Genomic DNA, 26785 nt, shown 5'->3' with positions numbered 1-26785 from the left:
TTATTTAAAAGGCATATATATGAATACAATATCCCTGAAAATCATACCAAACAAACATTTAACACAACAGTATCTTTAATTTATTTGAGCTGAAATGAATGTCTGGTTGGGACAAAGAAAATAAAAATAAATCATTCCTGAAAATCATAAAAGATATCTTTCTTACATTTTTCAAAAACATATTTATATATATAAATCAGAACATCATGATGCAAGATGATTTGGAATTAAAATCAATATCAAAATAAAAATTCAAAAACTTACTTTGCACTGCCAGTGGCCTAGTTAACTAGTTTCGTTCTGGACCTACCTGAAATTAATCAAAAACCTTACGTTAACATCATTGTTGCAAGGATAATTAAAATTATGAATTATTACCTTTAATGACCTTTCCCTGTTGCTTTATCGTCTTTCCAATAGTTGATTGGGTCGTCATGGTCCAGATGTGAGCAGGTCTTGACGATCAACGAAGAAATGAACAAAAAAGCTTCTCTCAATGTTTAACCAGAAAAAGACCTATTTAAAAACCCAAATATGATACAATGCAATTATTCATACTAAATAATCGATGCTATACTTATCCATGCAAAATTTTATACCATGCATTTTTTCTCAACTGATGTATGTTCACTCTACTTAATCCAAATAAAGTTGAATTATAGTCATGATGTTATCATTTAAAGCATGCATTTATTCTTATGAACTAATCCATGCAAAAGTTTTATACCATGCATTTATTCTCAACTGTTGTATATTCACTCTACTTAATCCAAGTAAAGTTGAATTATTGTCATGATTTTATCATTTAAAGCATGCATTTATTCTTATGAACTAATCCATGCAAAATTTTATACCATGCATTTATTCTCAACTGTTGTATATTCACTCTACTTAATCCAAGTAAAGTTGAATTATTGTCATGATTTTATCATTTAAAGCATGCATTTATTCTTTTGAACTAATCCATGCAAAATTTTATACCATGCTCTCAACTGATGTATATTCACTCTACTTAATCCAAGTAGAGTTGAATTATTGTCATGATTTTATCATTTAAAGCATGCATTTATTATGAACTAATCCATGCAAAATTGTAACCATGCATTTATTCTCAACTGATGTATATTCACTCAACTTAATCCAAGTAAAGTTGAATTATTGTCATGATTTTATCATTTAAAACATGCATTTATTCTTATGAACTATTCCATGCAAAATTTTATACCATGCATTTATTCTCAATTGATGTACATTCACTCTACTTAATCCAAGTAAAGTTGACTTATTGTCATGATTTTATCATTTAAAACATGCATTTATTCTTATGAACTATTCCATGCAAAATTTTGTACCATGCATTTATTCTCAATTGATGTATATTCACTCTACTTAATCCAAGTAAAGTTGAATTATTGTCATGATTTTATCATTTAAAACATGCATTTATTCTTATGAACTAATCCATGCAAAATTGTATACCATGCATTTATTCTGAACTGATGTATATTCACTCTACTTAATCCAAGTAAAGTTGAATTATTGTCATGCTCTTAAATGATGTATATTCACTCTACTTAATCCAAGTAAAGTTGAATTATTGTCATGATTTTATCATTTAAAGCATGCATTGATTCTTATGAACTAATCCATGCAAAATTTTATACCATGCATTTTTTCTCAACTGATGTATATTCACTCTACTTAATCCAAGTAAAGTTGAATTATTGACATGATTTTATCATTTAAAACATGCATTTATTCTTATGAACTAATCCATGCAAAATTTTATACCATGCATTTATTCTCAACTGTTGTATATTCACTCTACTTAATCCAAGTAAACTTGAATTATTGTCATGATTTTATCATTTAAAGCATGCATTTATTCTTTTGAACTAATCCATGCAAAATTTTATACCATGCTCTCAACTGATGTATATTCACTCTACTTAATCCAAGTAAAGTTGAATTATTGTCATGATTTTATCATTTAAAGCATGCATTTATTCTTATGAACTAATCCATGCAAAATTTTATACCATGCATTTTTTCTCAACTGATGTATATTCACTCTACTTAATCCAAGTAAAGTTGAATTATTGTCATGATTTTATCATTTAAAACATGCATTTATTCTTATGAACTAATCCATGCAAAATTTTATACCATGCATTTTTTCTCAACTGATGTATATTCACTCTACTTAATCCAAGTAAAGTTGACTTATTGTCATGATTTTATCATTTATAACATGCATTTATTCTTATGAAATATTCCATGCAAAATTTTATACCATGCATTTATTCTCAATTGATGTATATTCACTCTACTTAATCCAAGTAAAGTTGAATTATTGTCATGATTTTATCATTTAAAACATGCATTTATTCTTATGAACTATTCCATGCAAAATTTTATACCATGCATTTATTCTCAACTGATGTATATTCACTCTACTTAATCCAAGTAAAGTTGAATTATTGTCATGATTTTATCATTTAAAGCATGCATTTATTCTTATGAACTAATCCATGCAACATTTTATACCATGCATTTATTCTCAATTGATGTATATTCGCTCTACTTTTACATTTATTTTTAATTGATTGATACTCCACTTAATTCAAGTAGAGTTCATTTATTCTGAAATATTGTCATTTAAAGCATGCATTTATTCTTATAAACTATCCATGTAAAGTTTTATCCATGCATTTTTTAAAAGAATTAACTAAATTTATATTTCTAGATAGGAATTGGTATAATATAGTTCCAATACATAATTGTAATAAAAGAACATCATTAGTGTGCTGTTTAAATGAAATAATTGAATAACTACGTAAACAATTGATTTGTAAGAAAAAGGCACCTATCTTTCAATCCATGGTCATATCCAGTATATCTAATAAGGCACAAATCACAACACTAATTGAACAAACGAGTCACAACACTAAACCGAACTGCACTACCGAATTAACTTGGAGGGGTATGGTGGCGCGGACCAACATCCCAGCCCACCTAACCGGTCGATACGAAAGTCGATATCAGACTGACTGGTCTGACTCACGCGGCGTCTTATATAGCGGCTAATGGCGGTGACTCATCCCTTGCGTCTGATTGGTCGACGTCGAGTGTTTGTTAAGTCATGCGTATCGAGAACGTTTTCAACCGAATTGAAAATTTTCCTATACAATATTTGAATTTTAAACTAATATCACCTATTGTATTATAGTAAATAATTGTTTATATGTTATTATAATCATTATATTTAATATAACATATAGTTAAAGTTAAATTAATTTTATAATTGTCAATTTATAAACAATAGATTCATTTCAATCGAAAGGAAATAATAAGAAATAACAGAAATACAACAATTTGAAAGATACAAATAATATCCAAAATTTATTGTAAAAGTACATAAATATATATGACAAATCTAGAAATTGTATAGTAAAATTTTCAATTCGGTTGGTGACTCGCCCCATGCGTCACATTCTCAATCGAATTGAAAATTTTCCTATGTAATACTTTAATTTTAAACAAATATCACCTATTGTTTTATAATAAATAATTGTTTTACTCTCTATTGAAATATATATATATATATATATATATATATATATATATATATATATATATGTATATATATATATTATTTATTATAAAATAATATATAAATTTGTATTATTATTGACACATATTATTAATTCTTAACGTATTTAATTATATATATTTATGTATTTTTACAATAAATTTTGGATATCATTTATATCGTTCAGATTGTTGTATTTTCTTTATTTATTATTATTTACTTTCGATTGAAATGAGTCTATTGTTTTGTAAATTATCGATTATAAAATTATCTTAACATTAACAATATGTTATATTAATTATAATTATTGTAATAACATATAAACCATTATTTATTACAGGTAAAGTTGCAGAATCGGTCACTCTAAGGAACATTATCTAGCGCATGCGTCGTGAGGCGCTGATTTCGCGCTTCTTGAACATTTTGAAGTGCAGTGTTGTCGGTTTGCAACGGTCAAAATATTCGAATCATTTTTTATGGTTGAATTATTGTTATGTTGTTGAGTATGTATTATACTTTTTATTTTTTTGGTAAGTATATTATTTCTTCTGATTTGATGATTATTGCTCATTATTAAAATATTATACTTATGGCGTTTTTAAAAACAATATATTATTCCTATTCTTCTGCTAATTACTTTCTTAATTTATTTGTATGCTCATTTAATATATTTTACTTCATAGATCTTTCTCATTTTTAAAATATTATACTTTTATTCCTTTAGTAAGATTATTTTTAATTTGTTAGCAGTCATATTTTAAGTTATCTTACTTTATAGATTATTTGTGTGCTGCATTTATTATTTTTTTTGTACAATCTTAATTTATTGATACGGGTCGTTAATTAATTAATATATTTTACTATATAGATAATTGTATTGTATTTAATTAAAAATGTTTTTAATTTTTATTATTTTTTAATTTATTCCAATTTATTAATAAATTTATACTATATTTGCATTGAACAATTTTTTTCGAGTTACATAGACCATGACTGTTCCTCGGAAGATCTGTTTCCATCGTACCTCCACGAATTCATATGGAGAAATAAATTTAAAAATCATAATATCTTTATGAGCATTTTAAATTGTATTAGGGAGCAATATCCAGTGGAATAGATTTTTTTGTTTTAATTGATTTTGTTTTTTATTATAAAATATATAAATATATCTTTTTTGTTAATTTTATATTAATGTTGTAAATTTACCTAATTTACCTTTGAAAATTTACCTAATTATTTAATAAAGAACTTTTAATTAGATAGTTAAACTACCAAAGAAATATAGAATAAATAAAAAATGAATATACTAATTAATAAAGTGATTTGAATTTTATCTCTTTTCGAATTCAACCACATAAATAATATAAGTCATACATAAAAAACATAATAAATTACATATATATTTTTCTAAAAATCATTTCTCTACATATTTCGTTAAAAATGAAATCTGGCAACTATGCTGTCTAAAATCTCCGAAACAGACGATTTCAAATCCAGTTGACGCATGCGCTACAAATATTCCTTAGAGTGACCGATTCTGCAACTTTACCTTATTACAAAAGAATAGTTGATTTTGTTTAAAATTCAAATATTGTATAGGAAAATTTTCAATTCGGTTGAGAATGATTTCGATACGCATGATTTAACAAAAACTCGACGTCGACCAATCAGACGTAAGGGATGAGTCGCCGCCATTAGCCGCCATTAGCCGACATTAGACGCCGCGTGAGTCAGACCAGTCTGTTATCGACCGTCATATCGACCGGTCGGATGGGACGTGGTGGTGGTTCACACCACCTTACCCTCAAAGTTAATTTGGTGGTGCAATTCAGTGTGGTGACTCGTGTATTCAATTAGTGTTGTGATTAGTGCCCTATTGGATATGCTGGATACGACCATGGATTGCAAGATAGGTGCCCTTTTGTTGCGAATCAATTGTTTACGGAGTTATTCAATTATTTTATTTGAACGGTACATTAATGTTTTTCTTTTATCACAATTATATTTGGAAATTATTTTATACCATTTCCTACGTAGAAATATAAATTTAGTTAATTCTACAGAAACTTAAATACAATAAACGCTATGAATATTTTTTATAATATCAATATATATATGTTAGCTTACGTCATCACCTTCACCGATGGACCGATGCGACGTGCTCACATCTATTTAGACTAGTTTTGTTTTATAAGCAAATCTGAAGTATTTGTTTACATTTAATATTCGGGGCAGTTCTTAAGAAAGAACCAGGCAGTCAAGCTTTAGATGTCGAGGGTTAAAGTACGTTTGTTGTAATAAAGCGTATTATTGTGAATTTAGTGTTTTAATCAAACTAAAAAGACAGATTAATAGTCACTAATCTATCATCAGAAGTGGGATATCTTCTCGTGAATTATTTCCGGAAGAAAGGACCTAAAAAAATAAATTTTTTTTTTGTGTTTCTTTGTGAACGAACAATGGCAGACAATAGTGAAAAACGCGACCGCGCAGTGAGTCCGAACGTTGTGAACATTACCGAAAGTGTATCGGAGACGGACAATAATATGGCGTTGTTATTTAAAATGCAGCAAGAAAATAACAACAGTTTCCAAAAACAAATCATGGAAATTTTGTCGACAATGGCCAACGCCCAAACTACTCAAGCAACATTGAGGGTGACTGCGCAGACGCAACCTGTTTCCGCTTCAGTATCAGAAGGTGTAAGTGCCGCGGCGGCGCAGTTTCGACTTGCAAGTTTTGACCCAGATGATACACCGTTTACTATGGTTGAGTGGATGGATGATGTTACTAGGATCCAACAGGAGCTGGAAATATCCGATACTCTTATTGTTTTAAAAGCTGGTCATGCTTTACGAGGACGTGCAGCACGCTTTTATCAACATTGGAAACCTATTATTAGAGATTGGGCTTCTTTTCGACGAGATTTTGAAATTGCGTTTCCTGAGTTAGGTACTCCTGCTACTCGTATCAGAAATTGTTTAGCAATTAAGAGTTCAAGTTTTGATTCACTAGTAGAATACGGTAACGCCAAATTAACAGCAATTAGAAGATTTTATTCAGACTTTCCATGGAATGTTGTGTTAAGTCTTGTTGAATACGATATTCAAAACACAGAAGTGAAAAATCGAATCTCCTTGCTAGCTCCTACATGTGATTCTGAACTATTAAAACTGTTGGCTACCTGTGATGCGAATAAATTGAACGCTGGTGTGCGAGAGCGTGAATTGTCACGAAAACGACCGTATAGCTTTCGTGATCAGCGTTCGTTTCAAGGAAACTGCAGAAGATGTCAACGCTATGGACATAAAGCAGTGGATTGCAAAAATGCGGAAAAAGTACAGAATATGTCGGAAAAGGTACAGCCGGGTCCTTCTGGAGTACATCAAAGAAATTTTTCGTCTGGCAACAACACCTCAGCAAATAAGAAGTTTTGTAACATCTGTGGAGTGAATGGACATTCAGAAGATACATGCTATAGTAAAAAACAATGACATGAGGCATCAAAACGAGTGCTCCTGGCAAAAAACACTCGTTTTATCCGTTCATTTCCATCAGCTAGGGTCACTAACAATTCCATGATCAGTTCAATATCATACTTAGTAGACACAGGTGCAGATATCTCAATACTTCACGAAAAAATAGCGAAAGCCTTAGACTCGCAAATTCAACCGGATTGCCAAATACTGTCTGGTGTAGGAAATTGTGTTATGAAGCCTCTGGGTCGCAGTAGTGTTGTGATGTGTACACCAACCATGACATTAGAAATTGATTTTCTAATTGTGCCAGATGGATCAATTCCTGGATGTGATGTTGACGCTTTAATTGGACTTGATGTTTTAAAACGACCAGGTATTAAAATTGAATTTAATGCAAACAGTGTAGACATTGTATATGATCATAGTGATAGGCAACGAATTTGTGCTATATACGCGTTTGAAGAAAATGACTTAAATTTGTCAGGACTGGACGAGTGGGTTATTAAGGAAATAAAAACAATAATCCAAAATGGAATAAGTCAAACACCGGCCGCAGTAACAACAAACAAGTTAAGAATAACATTACGTGATCTACAGCCAGTGGCCTATAAACCCCGTCATTTGTCATATGGCGAAAGATTACAAGTGAAACAAATAATAAAAGAACAAATTGAGAGTGGAATAATACGACAAAGTGAATCTCCTTATGCAAGCCCAATAGTCCTTGTCAAAAAGAAAAACGGAGACACAAGATTATGTGTAGATTATCGTGACGTAAATAAAAAAGTATTACGTAATAATTATCCTCTACCACGGATACAAGATCAGATTGACGCCCTTGCCAAAGCTGTATATTTTTGTACTCTTGATATGAAATCGGGATTTCACCAAGTTGAAATAGAAGAGAATTCAAAACATATAACTGCTTTTGTGACACCAGATGGACTTTACGAGTACAATCGAATGCCGTTTGGTTTTATAAACTCCCCATCGTGTTATCAAAGTGCCATCGATAAAGCCCTTGGACCACTTAAAGACGATATTGCGTTTGTTTACGTTGATGATGTGTTGTGCCCCTCTCGAACCATTCAAGAAGGTCTTAAGAACTTAAGAAAGGTCATTGACGCCCTTTCGAAGGCCGTATTTGTTTTAAACATAAAAAAATGTAACTTTTTCCAAACATCTGTGAAATATTTAGGTGTGATCGAAAAAGGACTGACTGGATATTTTAGACATCTTGTGAAAAACTTTGGAACTTTAACAGCACCGATATTTACACTGTTACGTGAGGGAAAATCTTTTGAATGGACATGTAAATGTGAAAATGTGCGATTGACTTCTTATCCGATTTTCAACATTTTTGATCTGGAATTGTCAACCGAACTACATACAGAAGCAAGTTCGTTAGGATTAGATGTCGCTGTTAGCTGTCGAATAGAGGAAAGTTGAAACCAAAGTATCACGGACCCTTTGAGGTAACGCATTGTTTACCTAATGAGAGGTACGCACTCCGAAGGATTGGCAGCCGAGGTAGAACTACAATAGCAGCGCATGAACAGTTACGAACCTGGCCAGATACAGAAATTCTATAAGGTATGATGGATATAGATTTATTTAATAAGATTGATGTGTGAATGTGTGTAAAGGTCCCTGCTTAGTAGGCTGTTTAAGGTCCCTGTGTATCAGGCTATATGTGAAGGTCCCTGCTTAGTAGGCTATTTTTAAGGTCCCTGCGTCGCAGGCTATGTTTGAGGTCCCTACTTTGCAGGCTATGTTTAAGGTCCCTACTTTGCAGGCTATGTTTAAAGGTCCCTGCTCGGCAGGCTATTTTTAAGGTCCCTGCTCTGCAGGCTTAGATTGTTGTGTTCTGGGTCTGTGAGACAAGCGGGTAATAGACCTGGTAGTGGTTGAACCGCCTCTGAGCTCCTGGCTAGAATATGGTATCTTTTGATAGCACTTGAGAGTCATGGGTGTAACAGACCTGTTGATGGTTGAGCCGCCTCTGAGCTTCTAGTGGTTGTTAACTGTGCCACATAACAGTCTATTTTGTTAAATGAAATAAGGTTTAGACTTAGTTCTTCGAATATATTTTGAGCTTGTACTGCTGTTATAATGTTTACAGATTACCGGTGTCAGGTGAATCTTTGCAAAACTGTGGAAGGGTCGAGGACGCCCCACATGTCAGGAAGGCCGTGTTAGCTTACGTCATCACCTTCACCGATGGACCGATGCGACGTGCTCACATCTATTTAGACTAGTTTTGTTTTATAAGCAAATCTGAAGTATTTGTTTACATTTAATATTCGGGGCAGTTCTTAAGAAAGAACCAGGCAGTCAAGCTTTAGATGTCGAGGGTTAAAGTACGTTTGTTGTAATAAAGCGTATTATTGTGAATTTAGTGTTTTAATCAAACTAAAAAGACAGATTAACAGTCGCTAATCTATCATATATATATATATATATATATATATATATATATATATATATATATATATATATATATATTAATTTTAATTAATATTATTGTGAAATAAACGCTTAACAATTAAAAAAATAATTCAAACACCATAATTAAGAATAAGATACAGAGTAACTAGTTAATGATATGTGTTTATAATTACAGAAGTCGCTAGTAATATAAATAAATAATTAATTCTCAATGTTTTAACTATTGAAAAACCAATTTAATGGTTAATAACAATTAATATAATAAATGCATGCATTAAATGATAAAATTTCAGAATAAAACACTTTACTTGGATTAAGTAGAGTATTGATCAATTAAAAATAAATGAATGAATAAAACTTTGCATGGATAGTTTATAAGAAAAAATGCATGCATTAAATAACAAAATTTCAGAATAAATCAACTCTACTTGGATTAAGTAGAGTATCAATAATTTTGTGTATTTCACAATATTATATATTTAAAACTTTATTTATTTTTCTTTTAGTATTTTTTCATTTGTTAATAATGTAACAATTAATATAAAATAACAATTTGACCAACTTTTTGATTTTTATTGGTCGAAACTGATTTATTATATTTTTTATAATTAGAATAAATGTTTTCAAATTTCAAATTATAAATTAACAACAATGTTGGGATTCCCGTCCACGACAGTTGCGTTCCGATTCAGAAACCGAACCGTGCCGAGTCCAAAAGTGTCAAACGTGCAAACGAAAATAACCAGTTCACAAAAAGTCGGTTTGCTGAATGGCTACACTGACGACAGGCGGAGTTGTGTCATGCGTGATTAGCCATCACTAGGGTTTATGTAAATACATGCAGAGTTCAAATAAATGCCACTAAAACAGATTCCCGACCACATATACATATAGACATAAAAATTGTCAATTTTAAATATTGTTGATGTAAAGTTAAAATCCTCTGTTTCTAATAAATGACACCTTTTAAATAAAACATAGTTTAATTTAAGGATATCTAATGATCATCATTTTGCATAGTTTTATTGACAGATTTTTAAAACTAATATACAAACCTACTTTTTAATCATCTGGGATAGTCTTCTTGACTATGAAACAGATAATATCCTGAATCTTTATTTGCCCCTTATTTATTAGAAAATAAAAATACTAAGGTTAATATAAAGGTTACGATAAAAATACACACACGTATTTTAAACTTGTTTAATATTTACAAAGTTAAAAACTATTACAGTAACACTTACAAAACTAAATTTATATGTAAAGCTTGATCCATGTTAAACATTATTCTTATTTCATATCAATTCTAATGAACGAATATTACCCAGAATTTATTTATATTTAAATCTTCTGCTTCAATTAAACTTGCACTTAGTTCAGTACAAGTTTGAATCAACTTAATAATAAAGCAGCAGATTGTCGGTGTTTAAGGTTTACAGTTTTATATTTAGATGATCAACTTAATAGGATACAATTACAAGCACAATAAATAAAGTAATCAAATCTTAAATAAAGGAACTATATAAAAAAAAGTAAAAAGTCAGTTATAAATGTATTTTATACGACACTTTATTTTCAAACTGGATTTAAAATAATAAATAAATATAAAGATTATAATATTAAATTGAATAATATGATATGTATATACATTTAAAATTTTAAAATATGTACTTGAAAATTCTCGTATACTGTAATCAAAATAAAAGTAAATAAATCCGTCAGTTTCTAAAAAAGCTAAAATTAAACTAAAATGAATAGACTAGACTCATATTCGAATATAATACTATTTTTTGTGATAATATAAATATTTGATTCTAGTCTATTCGTAATTAATTAATGACTGAAACGTAGTAACAGTATAATACACTTGGGAACAAAATAAAAGACTTACATCGCTAAAATTAAATTTTAGCAAAAAACAATAACACACATTCTCAAAGATACCTAGTAATATACTATTTACAAATATCCAAAATATATTTATTACCCTTGAAATTTAATACAGGATAATTTTTTGTACAAAGCATGATTATGATAAGCCTATATCTAATCAAAATACATAAAGACAAAAAATGGTCATAGTAAAGTTCCTTAATCGCATCTAATAATTTTCAAACTAACGTTTTTCCAATGTCTAAATTGCTACTTGATAACTTCAGCTATACAATACATTTTACAATTTTATATCACAAATAGTTATCAACATTTATGCCATAATTGGAATCTAATTGCTAGAAAATTAAAAAAAAAGATCTACACTTAACTCTACTCACAATCTACAATGAATTATGTCTACGCCCCTTCAATCTAGAAACTAGGTTGCATATCTTCAACGCCGGCCCCAGTTTCAGACCCATGTATTTCATCATCATATCCGAGTTTAGTAGAAGGAAAGCTTTACCGTCAATTTCCTGAAAATACACAAAACAATTAAAACGAAAACCATCGTCGCATTTCAAACTTACATGTTTCCTAAACAGATCTGCGTGCACTCCTAAACAGGGGTCGGTACAGTCGATGAACTGTATCACCTCCTCGATACCCCACTCGGCGGTCGGAATCTTCGACAGGTTGGCCATCGGTGACTCGACGCCCTGCGTCGGAATTTCCGCCGGAGTGGTCGAGGTGGCTGCCTCCTGTTCTGGCACCTTACGCTTTGTCGGAGGCGACGGACATGTTTTCATGTCGCAATTGCTGCATTCCTTGACTGGAGACTCCAGTGCTAAAAAAAGTAGCTTGGTAAAAAATAAATTCGACAGTTAAAATAAATAGCCCGTACACATGAGATTTGTGCAACATCCAAGCGACGTGACGAGCACCCGAATCACCCCCTCCAAATCGCCCGCCTTTTGACCGGGTGGCAACTTGATGGTGTACGTGTTGCCGGCGTGCGTTATGACCGTCTCTTCCCCGCGTAACGCGCCCAGCCTCGCCAGTATCACGTCTGATTTGTGCGACGCGTTCAACAGCTGACCGATCAGCTTCTTAACGATGTTGCCGCCCGTGTCTTCCAACACGTCGGGAAGCAGCTTCACGTCGACGTAAGGTCCGCCCAAACACTGTTTGCGAAAGTGAATGGGAATGGGAGGGGGTGGCGGAACTGAGGTGTCCGCTTCTGGAGATTGAACCACTTCCGGTGCCACTGTGCTGACTGGAAGGGGCGGGGGTGCGGTGAATGCCGGTCGAAACCTGAATCTAAAATAAACATTTGTTGTCTTTAATAAAGTTACACTATCATATAGGACGTTATGTTTTATGTTATTCATTTTGTGAATCAAAAAGGTATTTCCGTTTCCAATATGTTCGAACTAATTATATTATATGAAGTATGAGCGAATAAACAAAAACAACAACACATAATCATATCTGAATATGAATATGTGCAAATATATACTGTTATCATTTAATTATTGCAACTTAATAGTACAATATAAAAATACACAGTAATTATTTAGCCATGTAACAATTAAACAAACATATAATGTTTCACAATTTAGTCCTTTCACGTCAGATGCAGATTAACAAAAAATTTATTATCCTAATTTACGAGAGCAACAAGATTACAAGCTGTTTATTACTTATATAAAGGTTACTAAAATTGTTTCGTGAATACCGAGAAATATTTTGTAAGAAACTGTACTTTTCAACGCGTTAATTAGACAATAACTGATGTTGTGATTTACCAGTGCATCTAAGCAATTATTGAGTAAAATATGTCCCCAGTAGAAACAAATGTGCTTTTGCTACAATCTGGTAAGATTTGTTATTTTATATAATTTTTAAAAATACTAGCAAATTATTAAACATCTATGATATATTTATTTCAGTTGTATTAAGGAAATTTGTTGCTGCTTACATTTTACATATATTACTGACACTAGTTGTTAACAAGCTCTGTAAAGATAATAAAAGTTGCTACTTGTGTGTCAATAACAACTGACAATGAAATTACTCAAATAATTCTACTTTAAACCTAATTTTATGCGTGCATTGTTAAAATGTTACTGTCATATATTAAACATACAGAAGTGTTGTTACAAGTTATAAATATTATAACAAGTATAAATTTAATTTCAACGCAAATTAACGAAAATTTAAAATAATGTGATAATTGATAACTTCAAAGCAGAAATAGACAAATTTTGAAGACGTGTGAAAAATTGTGTCAATTATATATTATTTAGCGCTGTATTTAACCAAATTCAAGACATGATTAATAGTTTTTATCCACATAAAAATAAATAGCCTAAATTTATTTTTATTTAACATTTTTCATATTTTTGATAACCATTCAAGTATATATAATTGTAACAAAAACAATAAAGAATGTGTGTCATACCTAATTTTTAAGAAATTTTATAAAATTAAAATAATTTATTCTTCTGACAATAATTCCAAAATAAATACTACTACGTTAGCATAGCGATTGGAATATAATGATATTATTAAATTATAGTTTAAAAATCATTTAATGTATGTAATACAAATGAAGACTGAATTTAAATATTAAAACAAATGTTAAATAATAGTTCACTTACATAGTATATTTTTAATTTTATGAATTTTTTCTGTATATATAATTAATGGGAATTTGTCCATAATCAGGAAAGAGACAATTAATTCCATTTGTGGAAAGATATTAGTAATCAATTAAATAAAACGAAAATCTTGATTTAATTTTATTTAAAAAAATGTTTCATTACCTGTTTGCTCCAGAATTATTTTTCTGCCCAGGTGGTTGCATTGGATGACCAGACTTTGCACACCACCCCACTGGAAAAATATCTCTGCTATCATATTTACACCAATAATCAAACGCGCCTCTCCATCCATCAAAAGTAACATGTATCTGATCATTTTTAATTGCGCCGACTGTCGCGCAACAAATCAACTGAGGATTCTTTTTATCCACTGCCTCCAGCTTCTGGCCAATCTCAAAAAGATTGCTTTGTGGACCTTTAGGTTCTTTATGGAAAATTTCTTTTGGCGCCATTTCTGCTCCATTAAGCGTTTTCAACAGGAACATTGGCCAAGAACTTGCATTCATTCTGAAGCCTAAAAATGATTAAATTTTTAATAAAACTAGGAATTTGTTTGCGGATAAATATAAAATGTGACATGCATTTAAATGAATTATTTACCAAGAGGTGGTTGTAGCATTCCTCCAGTCTCTACACAGTGGCCAATGGGATGAATCTCTCCTGAGTCAACTAGCCTCCAAAAATCATTCTTATTGTCACTACCATCTAATCTTAATCTCAGTCGGGGTCCTAATATGCTGATGACAGTGGCTATGCATGTAGAAGTGACATTTCTGGGATCTAGAGCCTCAAGTTTCATGCCAACTTTGAAGTCATTTGGTGGAGGACTTTCTGACTGTTTAAAACATTTCTGTGGTGCTGGTGTAGAATTAGTTTCCCTTAAATACTCCTCCCAATCAAATGGGTTATAGGTTTCATATTGGAATGGACCAGGGGAGGCACCTTCCATTGGAGTTGAAGGTACCACTGTTGCAACTCTACTTTGTAACTCATTCTTTTTCTGATGTTTGGTCATACAGTATGTAGAACAAAACTCTTTGGATGGACTATTTGTCCCCCGTATAACATTATCACATTGTATACAAGCTCCTTTTATATATGCCTTCCGAAATTCCGCGAGACAAGTCTCTGAACAGAACTCCTTTTTTCCATTTGTTGTTGGGTACACATACTTTAAAGGTAGTTTGTTTTCATTACACCATGTACAAGACGTATTCTTCTTTGGTGGCCGTCCAGGTCCTCGCAATTTGAGCGCCGATATGTTATTAGAAGACATTTTTCCTTACAATTCATAAACTTTTTGTAAATAAATAATCGTGCACGTAATTCAATGGGCAAATATGCCGGTTCCACTCAATATCTCACATGACTCCGTCCAATTGCGTTTTCGACACGACACACCCACAAGACTTTGCTCGGAAGGTAATTAATGTCTATTTTACTCACACACAGTGAATAATTTTATAAAAGTATTTGTGTCAAACATAAAATGTCAACAAGCAGAAAATATGCGCTTGTTTGTGTAGAATCACCAACGTCACTAGCTTAAAAACCCCAACCTTATATAAGCGGGAAATTTAAATTAATATGAACAATTTAATTTTTTAAATACAGTATATAGGCCTAAATGACACATCATTTGCTTAAAACTATTTTATAATACCAGATTTTAATTCCTTGACTAACTTATTTATTTCTTTGCAAATCCATACTGCATATGGAAAGTTCTAGAAGGATAATAAAACTTTAATGGAAAGTGCTAGTTGTCTTAATATTTTCACTTATTAAAATAGTCACATTGGTTATTTAACTATGTTTCATAATATATAGCAAATATATTTTGTTAATTTTATTTTTGAACTAATGCCTACTATAGATATTAACAAAATTAGATAGTCGAAGTTTAATTTATAATGCAATTAAGCAGCCCCTTAATATTTGATAATGGTCTCAACTTGGAAATATTATAAACAAACTTCCTAAATCACAATTAAAATCTGAAACTCCAAATTTCTGGGGGCTACAAAGGTGCCTAACCTACAAGTTTGACAGTTAGTAGATGTAAATATACAAAATGAATTTTTTGACGAAAACTTACAATTTCATCCCAAAATCAATACAAATTCGATGTGTAACAAATAAGTCAAAACTAGACGAGATAATCCGGGTGGATCATGCTGGCGAATTGGGTGCTGATCGCATATACGCCGGACAAATGGCAATTTTGGGCAGCACCTCAAAGGGGCCTTTAATCCAACACATGTGGGACCAAGAGAAGCACCACAAAGCCACGTTCGAAAATCTTATCAAAAAACACCGTGTGCGACCGACTGTCATGACACCATTGTGGAACATTGGTGCCTTCGCCTTAGGAGCTGGTTCAGCACTTCTGGGCGAGAAGGCCGCAATGGCTTGTACAGTTGCCGTTGAAACTGTTATTGTTGAACATTATAATGATCAACTAAGAACTTTACTTGAGGATCCAGAAGCAAATAAGGAATTGTTGGAGACAATTACAAAGTTTAGAGATGAGGAACAGGAACATCATGATCATGGTATTGATCAAGGAGCTGAGCAAACTCCCTTTTATCAGGCTTATTCTGGTGCCATAAAACTTATTTGTAAAGCTGCTATTAATATATCCAAAGTTGTGTAATCTGTGATAGTTTATAATAAATATTTATTAACATAGTAAGCTTAGTATATATTTAAAAAATTCTATGTTCATTTCCTGTGATCAGATTTTAAGAATAAAGATGAATACAATAGGTCAACAAGATTTTTTTAACTTTTATTAAAAGTATATTTACAATGAAAAATTTGATTGTTAAAAAAAGAGGTATACTATTTATAACATAGGTACATTAACGGACGTCTTAATTATAAAAAATATTTACAATTATCCCTAACTTAATTTAAGTTAATTTAAAAAATACCTAATTATATGTGAACCTTAATTTATCTCATATACACAATATAACAATAACAATTGTAATTCTATTGCTAACCCCTCTTCTGTTTCTTCACTGTGTCAACTTCTTCACTAGTAATTAGTGATCTCTTGGCAGCTTTGGCTGCTTTCTTCTCCAATGGAGTTTTCTTCAAGCCCTTCATCTTGCGCGTCTGCAACTTGTTGATATCTTGCTTTCCAATGTGGATGCGACCATGGGTGGTGCCCAATTCATCTGTGCTGATATTCTTCTTCTTCGTGACCTTGAGCTCTTTAGGTTTGCGGCACGCTTCCTTCATGAGATCTTCTGTTGGTAATTTGCTACGTCTGAGTGTAAAATCTACTCGAGGACCTGAAAACAATCAAAATTAAAATCACAAAGTTTTTATCATTTGAATTTATAATATATAAATAACAAACACAACTAATAATAGAAACAACTTTTTTAATTAGAAAATAAGTAACATTAAATCAAATAAAATATACATCAAATATTCTCAATCAGACTATTAATTTAAGACCATCAAAAAAAGATTTGAAAGAGTTATCCATGTAAATAAAATACATACCAATTTCTTCCAGTTCTACCCGTGGTGTTCTACACCCAGACTTCTTAAGCAATATTTTATAAGACCTAAGTAAAATTTTTCCCTCAGGAGTGACATTAAAACTAATAGTGTGTTCTATACCCTGCAATCTTACAGAGTCTGTGTGTTCTCTATGAAAAAAATCTATAAATAATGATTTTAGACATTTCAGTTCATTGGTTTGCTCCCACTGAGGACCATTGAATAGTAAACAGGGTTTTGTGCCCAGTGTGATTTTTGTTGTGCTGAATTCTTTAAAACTTTCAAAGTTTTCTATATATAATTCGATCATATCTAACAGGGAATAATTGTACATTCTACCGATGACGAGATTGTCGGGCCGTTTTTTGCTATGCGAGCCCATCATAAATAGTGGACTCTCATGTTTCTTGCAAATATTTTCGACCACATTCGCATTCTCGAAAATGGTTATGTCGTTTTTCTTTGTGAGCCTCTGTGCATCCGGTTTTTTGATGTCGTACAGATCTTTTAGTAATCTACGGATTTTCTCCGAGGTTTTCCTCCCTTGAAAGAAAAGAGCTTTCTTGGGTCCTTCTATGACTTGAGGTTCTCTACTCATCAACACTTTCTTGCCCTTCCGTGTGGTCGGTTTGCTAAAATTAAACAACGTGAGGTACTCGTTTGGGCAGGATTAAAGCGGTCTACTTACACCACGCGCTGAAGCACAGACATTTTGGACACTTTTATAAAAAACAATGATCAATTCGTGAAATTTATTTTCAACACGTGTTGACAAGATTCTTCAGAAACTAACCTCACGCCGACGCACTACCAACCGCAAACACAGATGATCTGGTGATATTTGGGGAATTTTGTGTAGCGCGATTTTCAAATCACTTTTTATCATTTTTAAATTATCATATTATAATAAATAGCATATTGTTTTAAGGTTACTGTAATCAGGAAAACTCAACAAAATCAAAATTACTGATAGCAATATGTTAGAATAACCAAAATTTTGATTTAACGAAACTAACAAATTCAAATAGTTGTGGAAGTTGGTATTTCCAAAACATGTCCTTGAACAATCAAAATCTATTTTTGTCAGTGAACATTTTAAAAATTTTCAAAGTTTCATATACAAATATCGTAGACAATCCTAATTATTCATCATTTTTTGCCACAAAATTATAATTAAAACTGTTAACTATTTTAATATTCCATCTTATTTTTATAATTTATGTCTCAATATTTCACATTTCATATATATTAATCTCTTTCCTTTGTGTTTATAATGTATAATTGCTTTGAAATTTAATTCTATTACAACAAGTATATAATTTAAGTTATTTAAAAGACAATTAAGTGAGAAAATCTACTTCTTTCGATTGATAAGTTGTTTAAAATAAAATTAGTGTAAGAATATTTCATTTAATCAAGTTCAGTTATTCATTTTAACCTCATACAAAATCTTTTATATAATGTTTACACTACGCTATGTGTAGAAGTAAAGGCTTTCTGATTAAGTTTTAAAAATGTATCGATCTACTTTTGAGCTTTGAAATTTAATAGTAATTCATTTACTACACACAGACAAGAATATAATATTTTAATAACAATTACATACAGTGGTGGCAAGAGAAATAACACAAAGTTTTAAATTAAACATTTATATAAACTCTGGTTGACCAGGGAAATAACACATTTAAATATATTTACATTTTGTGCCACTATTTAATAATACTCTTAATAGTAAGAATTTATATTATTTTAATGAATAAAATTCACTTTCAGTAAGATTAAGTAAAAATTGCACTGGGAAGAGGGGAATAATTAACATGCAAATTTCAACAAAAACTTAGGATGCTTCCGAAATATAGTTTATTAACAAATATGACAACTCCCTTTATTGGTTGACAAATTTCGAGTGTGTCGGTATTTGGGGTTACCTCATTGGCTAGAGGCGTCTCTCAGCTCCCCTACCATTGAAACAATAGCCCTATCTTAAAGCGTATGTGCCAATGTTGGGATCAAATAGAAATATTCAAGTCTTACTTATAAAACGAATTGGCACATTTAAAAGTAGAAATTGTACACAAAATATTCATTGCAATTTAATATAAAATTGTTATTGCTTGTTTAATTGTCGGTTTTACAACACATTACTTTTCTACCTTTGCTAAATATTGAGTTATATTCAATTTTAAAAAATAAAAATAAAAAAATGTATTTTTAATATTAACATTATGTCAATAGGATCATCTTCATACGTGAGGCACCGTCTCACCTACCTCATCGAGAATCTGCGGCAGTAAAATAACTTATTTCGATAATTTTACCAAAATATAATCAGTGTGAGAGTCGTTCTGTTATATATTTCGACCTCAAATAACTTCGATTTTAAATAAAGTTTACACTCTGCCACGTGGGGAAATAGGGACCGATCGATTAAGTTGATCCAAGGGTGAAACGAAGGTCGCAGAAAGCTGAAATTAGAACATAAATAGTAAGTCAAAACTTCTCAATATTATCTTAGCTTTAGTATGAGAAAAGCAAATCGTTTACATACTCTACCAAAATATTTTATTAGCCATTAGAGCCTGAATTTGTTATAAATAAATAAACCATAGAGAAAATGTACATTTCAAATAATAATTTTGCTCACTATCACCCCTTGTATCTGCGTCGCGAATTAATTAATCGCGCATTGATGAGTGCACCATTCAATTTTAAATTGCATGCATGCTCAGGCACGTGCGTGATTGTACTTTGATAACGCAATTTTTTGTAACGAATATAAAAATACCACCCTTAAATCACTAGATCTATATGGAAATGAGGTTCTGGAAAAGAGCATAGTCCCACTTGAACATAACGAGTTGTAAATACAAACAAATTTTGTGGTCTCACTTTCCATGAACTGATTCGTATTCAATAAATTATTCAGTATGTAAATGCGTCGATGGATTTTTTTATACGAAGTATTTCGGTTTACCTTAATAATTAGCGAAATGTAAAATTGCGTGACCAAAATAGCAAATCGTTGCGGTAATATTTCAAAAGCCGACCGTGTTAATATAGAAGGACCTAATTCAGGAAATTAGCGTGGTTCACGTGCCCGCAAAAATTGCGGTCTCGACCTCGCACCAATAAATTTATCAAAAACAATTTGTTGATCCTGATGTGACGGGCAGGCTCCGATTGTGCAGATAGGGACTGTATCTGAAGGCTTTGTATGCACCTCCGCAATATTCGATTCTTATCAACGGCGAAGCCCGGAGAGAGGACAGTTGGCGATCTAAGCTGGTGCTGGTTTGGTGTTCAGTTTGCGAGAGAGTGGCGAACCGAGTGGACTCCACCAAGTGACAGTGCTGTGTGGTGGTTCTTGTTCTTTTGCTTGAACTTCGACGGTTAAATAAACTATTATTAACAGTAAGTGCCCACGTTTCACCATGAACTTTAACATTACTGTCGTTTTTTCGTTTCTGGTTTATTGTTAAATATCGATACCAGTCACAATAATTTATCATCGTTTTGTTTTGTGATAAATAAAACTGTAGTAGAAAACAAAGTTTCACTGCGCTTTGTGACACATGCTATTTTATTAATTAACAGGACGTGTTAATTAAATTAATTATTTGTTCCCCTTGTTTATTAGTTAAAAAAACAAACGTTAACATTTTTAGTCGTGAAACCTACTTACCTACATAAAATAATATTATAAAATAAATATAATAATTTATTTTTAAAATTTTACTTTAGTTTTAATTTAAGAGGTCACATTCCATGAACTTATACCGATAAAATTGTTCACTGTAATCAATCAAATGTAAAATTCGGATTACTTTTTTCGATTTTAATAAATTAAAATCATGGATTTCCGTTAATATTTTTCATTGTTATTTTAAAATAAAAAATAACTACAGTAAACTTCATATCATATTCCGCAAATAATTGACATTATTGTGTTATCATAAATTTTTATGGACTGTATTTTTATGCAATTTGCAGTAGGTTTAAATTATGAAACTTGGGGGGAATTCCCTGACAAAATTTCGTTCCAAATTGACATCAGCTACTTTCGAATTTACTCAGTTTAAATTTAATCAATATAAATATATAATGTTGATACTTTTAGCAAGAAATTAAACTAAAATCTTGTTATTGATTATGTTTAAATTTATAAGCCTTAATGTTGGTGGTGAAAAATACAATGTTACACACGCAAGACTATAAAGCATTGAATTCGAAATTGCAAGCTTGACCTCGTCCAACGAATTGTTTATTTTCCTGAACTATTTTAGTATTTTTACACAGCCTGTTATGTCTATTTTTGTTATATTTAGTAATTATTTATAAATATTTTTGTTATTCAATGAATAATAAATATGTGTTCACGTATACGACAATATTGAAAATTTACACTAAAACTAATATTTTTATAATTATTAATTATAAATTTTTCTATCATATAAATTCAAAATATGAATACGGTTAATTAATAGTAATTATTATTTATAATTTAAATAACTACTAAATTGGTCATTTAATATTGCGTTTTAATATTTGCGGTTGTTTTCTTCTTGGAAGATGTTTAATATCGCCATTAAAAAATCTTATAAATATGTAGTCTAATTATTGTTAATTTATATAATAAGCATTTAATAGTGCATATTAATAACTATATGTTGGTATATATAAAAATAAATATTTTTTATTAATTTAAAGTTGAAATTTTTCAAATTTAATAACTCAACTTGTATAATTTTATGTTTATAAATAAAGATTAACGATGTATCAACAATAAAACGTAACTTCTTATGACGAACCATCAAATAATAATTATGAAATTTAGATAAGTGAATTCAACAAATTTGTTTCTGATTTCATCTTATCACCAGTTAGTTATATTATACTATATTTGTAATTAAATATAAATTTCTGTCAATAACCACATGCTTTTCAAAGTAACGCTAATATATTTTAAATGTATAATTTTTACCTGCTTCAGATGAGAAAACAACTTTACAAAATTATATTTTCATAAAGATACACACTTGGTAAACATTAGGTAAAAAATTATTTTTAGTTTCCTGCTTCAATAAGTTAATGGAAAAAATATTCAAACTAATTATGTAAACAACTTATTAAAGTCATTTTTATGATATTTAAATCTCGTTTAAGTAAACATAAGTAATACACGACGTTAATAAACATTCACTCGTTTAATAACGAATGCATTTGCAATTCTACAGAAACACTTTCGTCACATTCGTTGTTTTTAACGTGCTTCGGTTTTGGTATTTCATATAACTAAGATATGTATTTAGGAAGACTTTACCACAAGTATATTTAAGCTCGCGTAGTAAATTATTCAATGTTATGTGCAGTAACAAATTGCAACTGCAACCAGTTCTCGTCCTGCGCAAGAGAATTTACCATCAAGTTCACCAGCAAGTTCAAACGGTTCGATGCATTGATTTAGCCTAAAGTCGTTTCATTTGACCTAAAATTCCAATTTTCTTTGTGATGTGTTTCGATATGTAATAAGCGGAAGTACAATTGCGTAACTAAATCGTTCAATATTGGAACAAAAAAATCATGTACGAAAATATGTGGCAAATTTAACAATTTCTAGCAACATTTGGTGAAAGTTTCGTTCTGAGAATTTGGCTCCTATATAATTTGTTTTAGTAGTTTTTTCTTTGTTAGATATTTGAATACTACAGCAAAATGTGGTCTATTTTCATAAAAATCAAACGATATAAAAAATAGCGGTGTAAATATATATTACCTTGAAGAAATATAAACGTCTATAACACGAGATTTTCAGAAATATCTGCTTATTTATAAATTCTTATAAAACAATTGTTAAGACAATAGAACTTTTCTTAATACGTGTTTGTATGGTACAGTTATATTTAATTAAGATTAAAATTAAACAAATTTTGTGTAAATTAATGTAATTTAATTTGATAAATTATTTAACTCAAACTATAATCTGTTAAATAATGATTTCGGTTTTAAAAATTTTCTGCTTCATCCAATTTTAGGTATAAAAATATGGAATTATAGAACAAAGAGAAAATTTAACTTAAAGTTTAAAAAATAAGTAAATGTAACACTTTCGAAGAGATGTATTTTCAATTTTTATTTCTTTAGTGTCAACAAACTGTTGTCAAAGTCCATTTATTCTTATCAATTGATATTAATACTAAATAATCAAATTAATTATATAACTTAGTATATTCAAAATAGGAACATATATGTATCTAAAAAATGCATTTCAAAATTAACCAATTGTACGTTAATCACGTTTTTTCAAGATAGTTATATTATGTCATATTTGTATAATGAATACATATTTTTTTATTATAATGAGATAACCACATAATTTCTATGTATTTTACTTACAATTCCTAAAATAAATAAGAGTTATGAAATAACTACAATTAGTTTATGGATGAAAATCTAATAAGTTTCCTTAAAAAATACTAGAACTGTATGTAATTCGGAATATATTCTATCACCTTTTAAACAGAAAGCCAAGATACTTTTTGTTTTTTGTTAACGGTAATTTGTATTATACAATTGCGTTTATGATATAATAGGATAAGCACTAGATGTGCGTGTACTTTCGTTGACAAGTCAATTACATAAATATGTACCGTAAAAATCTAACTTGTTATTATAACTTTCATAAATCTGATATTTTAATTTTATAAAATAATATAAATTATAATGATTATCTGAAGTATTACCTTAACCCAGTTATTTTGAAATTAATTCGTTAATTTATATTTTATATACTTTTCAATTATCGACGTATTTATAAAATTTGCTTATGTTATTAACCTTTTAAATTGACAACTCTGGTTAAATCTGGTATATAAATGCGCACCCATCAGAATAATTATATAATAAAATTAATAAAAGTAAATATTTAAGTCTGAAATGGATACAGTCGCGAATGATGATGAGTTTAATCAGGGTCATTGAATACGACTCGCAGGACTGGTTAATAACAAAGATTGTTCTTACGCAAAGTTACCGATTGAATGCATTACAAAATGTAAAACAGCATCAATTCACAGAAAGTTAAAAAAGAATTCAACCTTGAAAGCATTTTAAAAAAATGTTACCACACCTTGTACAGTTTTAATTATCTGAATTTGATTTCCTCACATTTTTTTTTTCATATATTTTAGTGCAAAACGGGAAGCCTCAAGAGAATGTGGACATAATACAAAAGTCTATTGGTGTGTTGGGTAAATGGCATTTGTGGGTATGTCTGGCCATATTCTTGGTAAAATTTCCGGTGGCATGGCACCAGCTCAGCATAGTTTTCCTCACACCCCCGGTAAACTTTTCATGTGCCGACCCCGAACTCGACAAGTGTGCAAAAAACTGCACCGAACACATTTTCGACAGGTGATAATGAAAATATTTAAATTTTCACAATAAATTTTTATTAATTGCTTTGTAATTACAGATCGGTGTTTGAGGAAACAATTACCACCCAATGGGACTTGGTATGCGAGAAACAACATCTTGGGAGCTTTGCACAAACTATTACTATGCTCGGAATATTATTTGGAAACATGATTTTTGGCTATTTATCAGATAGGTACGAATAACATCAATGGGCAAATTCAAAATGCATTCACATAACACGGAAATAATATTTGCAAAGTTGCATAGGTTAATCTGAATTATATATAATTAGGTCGAATTAATAAGGATCAAATTGATACTAATCAGCTTTATTACTGCCATTATACATCCACAAGTACGAATGCAATTGTTATTTATTACAAAATAAAATATTTTAGATTTGGCAGGAAAAATCCATTGCTATGGGCAGTGATATTACAGGCAACAACAGGTGTTGCTGCGGCAATGTCTCCTTGGTTCGTCCTGTTTCTAATTATGAGATTTTTTGCTGCTTTGGCTACTGGTGGAACAATGGTCACAAGTTTCGTGTTGGTCATGGAACTTATTGGTATGTAACATTAATTAACATTTACAACTATGGACTTATTTATGTATTTCCCTAGGTACTGAATGGAGAACAGTTCTGGGTATTATCTACCAAATTCCCTTCAACTTGGGTCATTTAACCTTACCGCTGTTCAGTTACTTCCTCAGAGACTGGAGGTATTTCCAAGTCGCCATATCCGCCCCATCCATATTTCTGATAATCTACTACTGGGTTCTCCCAGAGTCTCCCAGATGGTTGATAACAACCGGTCGCACCGAAAGCGCCATCACCACAATGGAGTCAGCAGCTAAAGTCAACAAGCTGCCCACAGAACATATAAGACGTGACGTCGAAAATTTGGTGGCGAAACAAGAGGATAAGTCTGAAGCAAAACAAGGAGGCAACATCTTAGACCTGGTCCGAACTCCGATAATGAGAGTCTACACGTTCGCAGTCTGCTTCAACTGGTTCGTTTGCGGCTTGTGCTTCTTCGGCGTGTCACAATTTATCGGTCAGTTGGGTGGCAATATATTTTTGAACGTGGCTTTATCGGCCATTATACAAATTCCCAGTACTTTCTTTTCGGTGTATTCGACCAAAAAATGGGGCAGAAAATATTCATTGATATTCGGTAACCTACTGGCAGGAATCTTCGTATTTCTTATCGGTTTCACACCATCTGAACCGGCCTGGATACAACCCACTCTTAGCACAATTGGAATGTTTGGACTGGCTGTGTCATTCCCAACTGTGTATATTTACTCAGGTGAACTGTTCCCCACTTTAGTCAGAAATATTGGAGTCGGTACTTCGTCTATGGCGGCTAGAATCGGTTCAATGATTGCTCCATTCGTTGCCTCTCTAGTTAAAGTTCAAGTGTGGCTACCTCCTGTTATTTTCGGAGTTGTACCGATTATTGGAGCCATTTTATGTCTACTCTTGCCCGAGACATTGGACTGCAAACTGCCCGATACTGTGGAAGAGGCTGAGCAGTTTCATAAAAATAAAAAGAGGAATACTGATACGGAACTTACGATAAGTTAAAATTTATCAAAAAATTGTAATTGTAATAAGTCAATGAACATGCAAATCAAATATGTACAAAATATTTTTATTAAACATATTTCAAACGTTCAAATATTTAGAGCATTATTTTTACATTTTTGATAAAAATACTGTGATAATTTTAATGTAAGTTAAAATAAAAAGAGTAGTATGTAGATCAAATTTGTTTTAATTTTTATGT

General features: G+C 31.0%; 5 protein-coding genes across 7 annotated transcripts; 3 read left to right on the top strand and 2 right to left on the bottom strand.

The window, feature by feature from the left end:
- Positions 1–5715: 5715 nt before the first annotated feature.
- Positions 5716–9536, top strand: LOC126264866 (uncharacterized). Of its 2 annotated transcripts, XM_049964507.1 has the most exons (3): positions 5716–7444; positions 7497–8664; positions 9194–9533. In XM_049964507.1, exon 1 carries the CDS (start codon positions 6052–6054, stop codon positions 7084–7086), a length of 1035 nt encoding a protein of 344 aa, XP_049820464.1. In that variant the 5' UTR covers positions 5716–6051; the 3' UTR covers positions 7087–7444; positions 7497–8664; positions 9194–9533. The 2 variants fall into 2 exon arrangements, with proteins under 2 accessions (XP_049820464.1, XP_049820463.1); XM_049964506.1 differs by having other exon boundaries at positions 7497–9536.
- A 1172-nt stretch (positions 9537–10708) lies between these two features.
- On the bottom strand, positions 10709–15581 carry LOC109605645 (polycomb protein Scm). The gene is made up of 5 exons (XM_020022240.2): positions 14661–15581; positions 14223–14574; positions 12299–12714; positions 11985–12241; positions 10709–11930 (listed from the first exon to the last, which is right to left on the bottom strand). The coding sequence occupies exons 1-5, from the start codon at positions 15334–15336 to the stop codon at positions 11796–11798; spliced, it is 1836 nt and encodes a 611-aa protein (XP_019877799.1). The 5' UTR covers positions 15337–15581; the 3' UTR covers positions 10709–11795.
- LOC109605647 (organic cation transporter protein-like) lies at positions 13122–26766 on the top strand. Of its 2 annotated transcripts, none has more exons than XM_049964496.1 (5): positions 13122–13272; positions 24767–24989; positions 25051–25185; positions 25391–25560; positions 25616–26766. In XM_049964496.1, exons 1-5 carry the CDS (start codon positions 13233–13235, stop codon positions 26581–26583), a joined length of 1536 nt encoding a protein of 511 aa, XP_049820453.1. In that variant the 5' UTR covers positions 13122–13232; the 3' UTR covers positions 26584–26766. The 2 variants fall into 2 exon arrangements, with proteins under 2 accessions (XP_049820453.1, XP_019877801.1); XM_020022242.2 differs by lacking the exon at positions 13122–13272 and adding an exon at positions 20461–20990.
- On the top strand, positions 15975–16755 carry LOC109605649 (5-demethoxyubiquinone hydroxylase, mitochondrial). The gene has a single exon (XM_020022244.2). The coding sequence runs from the start codon at positions 16135–16137 to the stop codon at positions 16714–16716; it is 582 nt and encodes a 193-aa protein (XP_019877803.2). The 5' UTR covers positions 15975–16134; the 3' UTR covers positions 16717–16755.
- On the bottom strand, positions 16831–18402 carry LOC109605648 (ribosome production factor 2 homolog). The gene is made up of 3 exons (XM_020022243.2): positions 18268–18402; positions 17580–18211; positions 16831–17362 (listed from the first exon to the last, which is right to left on the bottom strand). The coding sequence occupies exons 1-3, from the start codon at positions 18288–18290 to the stop codon at positions 17064–17066; spliced, it is 954 nt and encodes a 317-aa protein (XP_019877802.1). The 5' UTR covers positions 18291–18402; the 3' UTR covers positions 16831–17063.
- Positions 26767–26785: the final 19 nt, after the last annotated feature.

The sequence above is a fragment of the Aethina tumida genome, chromosome 3 (assembly GCF_024364675.1).
Source record: "Aethina tumida isolate Nest 87 chromosome 3, icAetTumi1.1, whole genome shotgun sequence".
Taxonomy (NCBI): domain Eukaryota; kingdom Metazoa; phylum Arthropoda; class Insecta; order Coleoptera; family Nitidulidae; genus Aethina; species Aethina tumida.
Note: the sequence above shows the minus strand (reverse complement) of the source record. Positions and strands in the feature narration are given on the sequence as shown.

Excerpts from the sequence above, each read along its gene's own strand:
- LOC109605649 (XM_020022244.2), top strand. The coding sequence starts at position 16,135 with ATGAATTTTTTGACGAAAACTTACAATTTCATCCCAAAATCAATACAA.
- LOC109605648 (XM_020022243.2), bottom strand. The coding sequence starts at position 18,290 with ATGTCTGTGCTTCAGCGCGTGGT. Across the intron at positions 18,212-18,267 it reads TCTGTGCTTCAGCGCGTGGT|CAAACCGACCACACGGAAGG; the intron begins GTAAGTAGACCG and ends GTTTAATTTTAG. Across the intron at positions 17,363-17,579 it reads GGTAGAACTGGAAGAAATTG|GTCCTCGAGTAGATTTTACA; the intron begins GTATGTATTTTA and ends GATTGTTTTCAG.
- LOC126264866 (XM_049964506.1), top strand. The coding sequence starts at position 6,052 with ATGGCAGACAATAGTGAAAAACGCGACCGCGCAGTGAGTCCGAACGTT.
- LOC109605645 (XM_020022240.2), bottom strand. The coding sequence starts at position 15,336 with ATGTCTTCTAATAACATATCGGCGCTCAAATTGCGAGGACCTGGACGG. Across the intron at positions 12,242-12,298 it reads ATGTTGCACAAATCTCATGT|CACTGGAGTCTCCAGTCAAG; the intron begins GTACGGGCTATT and ends TACTTTTTTTAG. Across the intron at positions 11,931-11,984 it reads CAGATCTGTTTAGGAAACAT|GAAATTGACGGTAAAGCTTT; the intron begins GTAAGTTTGAAA and ends GTGTATTTTCAG.
- LOC109605647 (XM_049964496.1), top strand. The coding sequence starts at position 13,233 with ATGTCCCCAGTAGAAACAAATGTGCTTTTGCTACAATCTG. Across the intron at positions 13,273-24,766 it reads TGTGCTTTTGCTACAATCTG|TGCAAAACGGGAAGCCTCAA; the intron begins GTAAGATTTGTT and ends CATATATTTTAG. Across the intron at positions 25,561-25,615 it reads GTTGGTCATGGAACTTATTG|GTACTGAATGGAGAACAGTT; the intron begins GTATGTAACATT and ends GTATTTCCCTAG.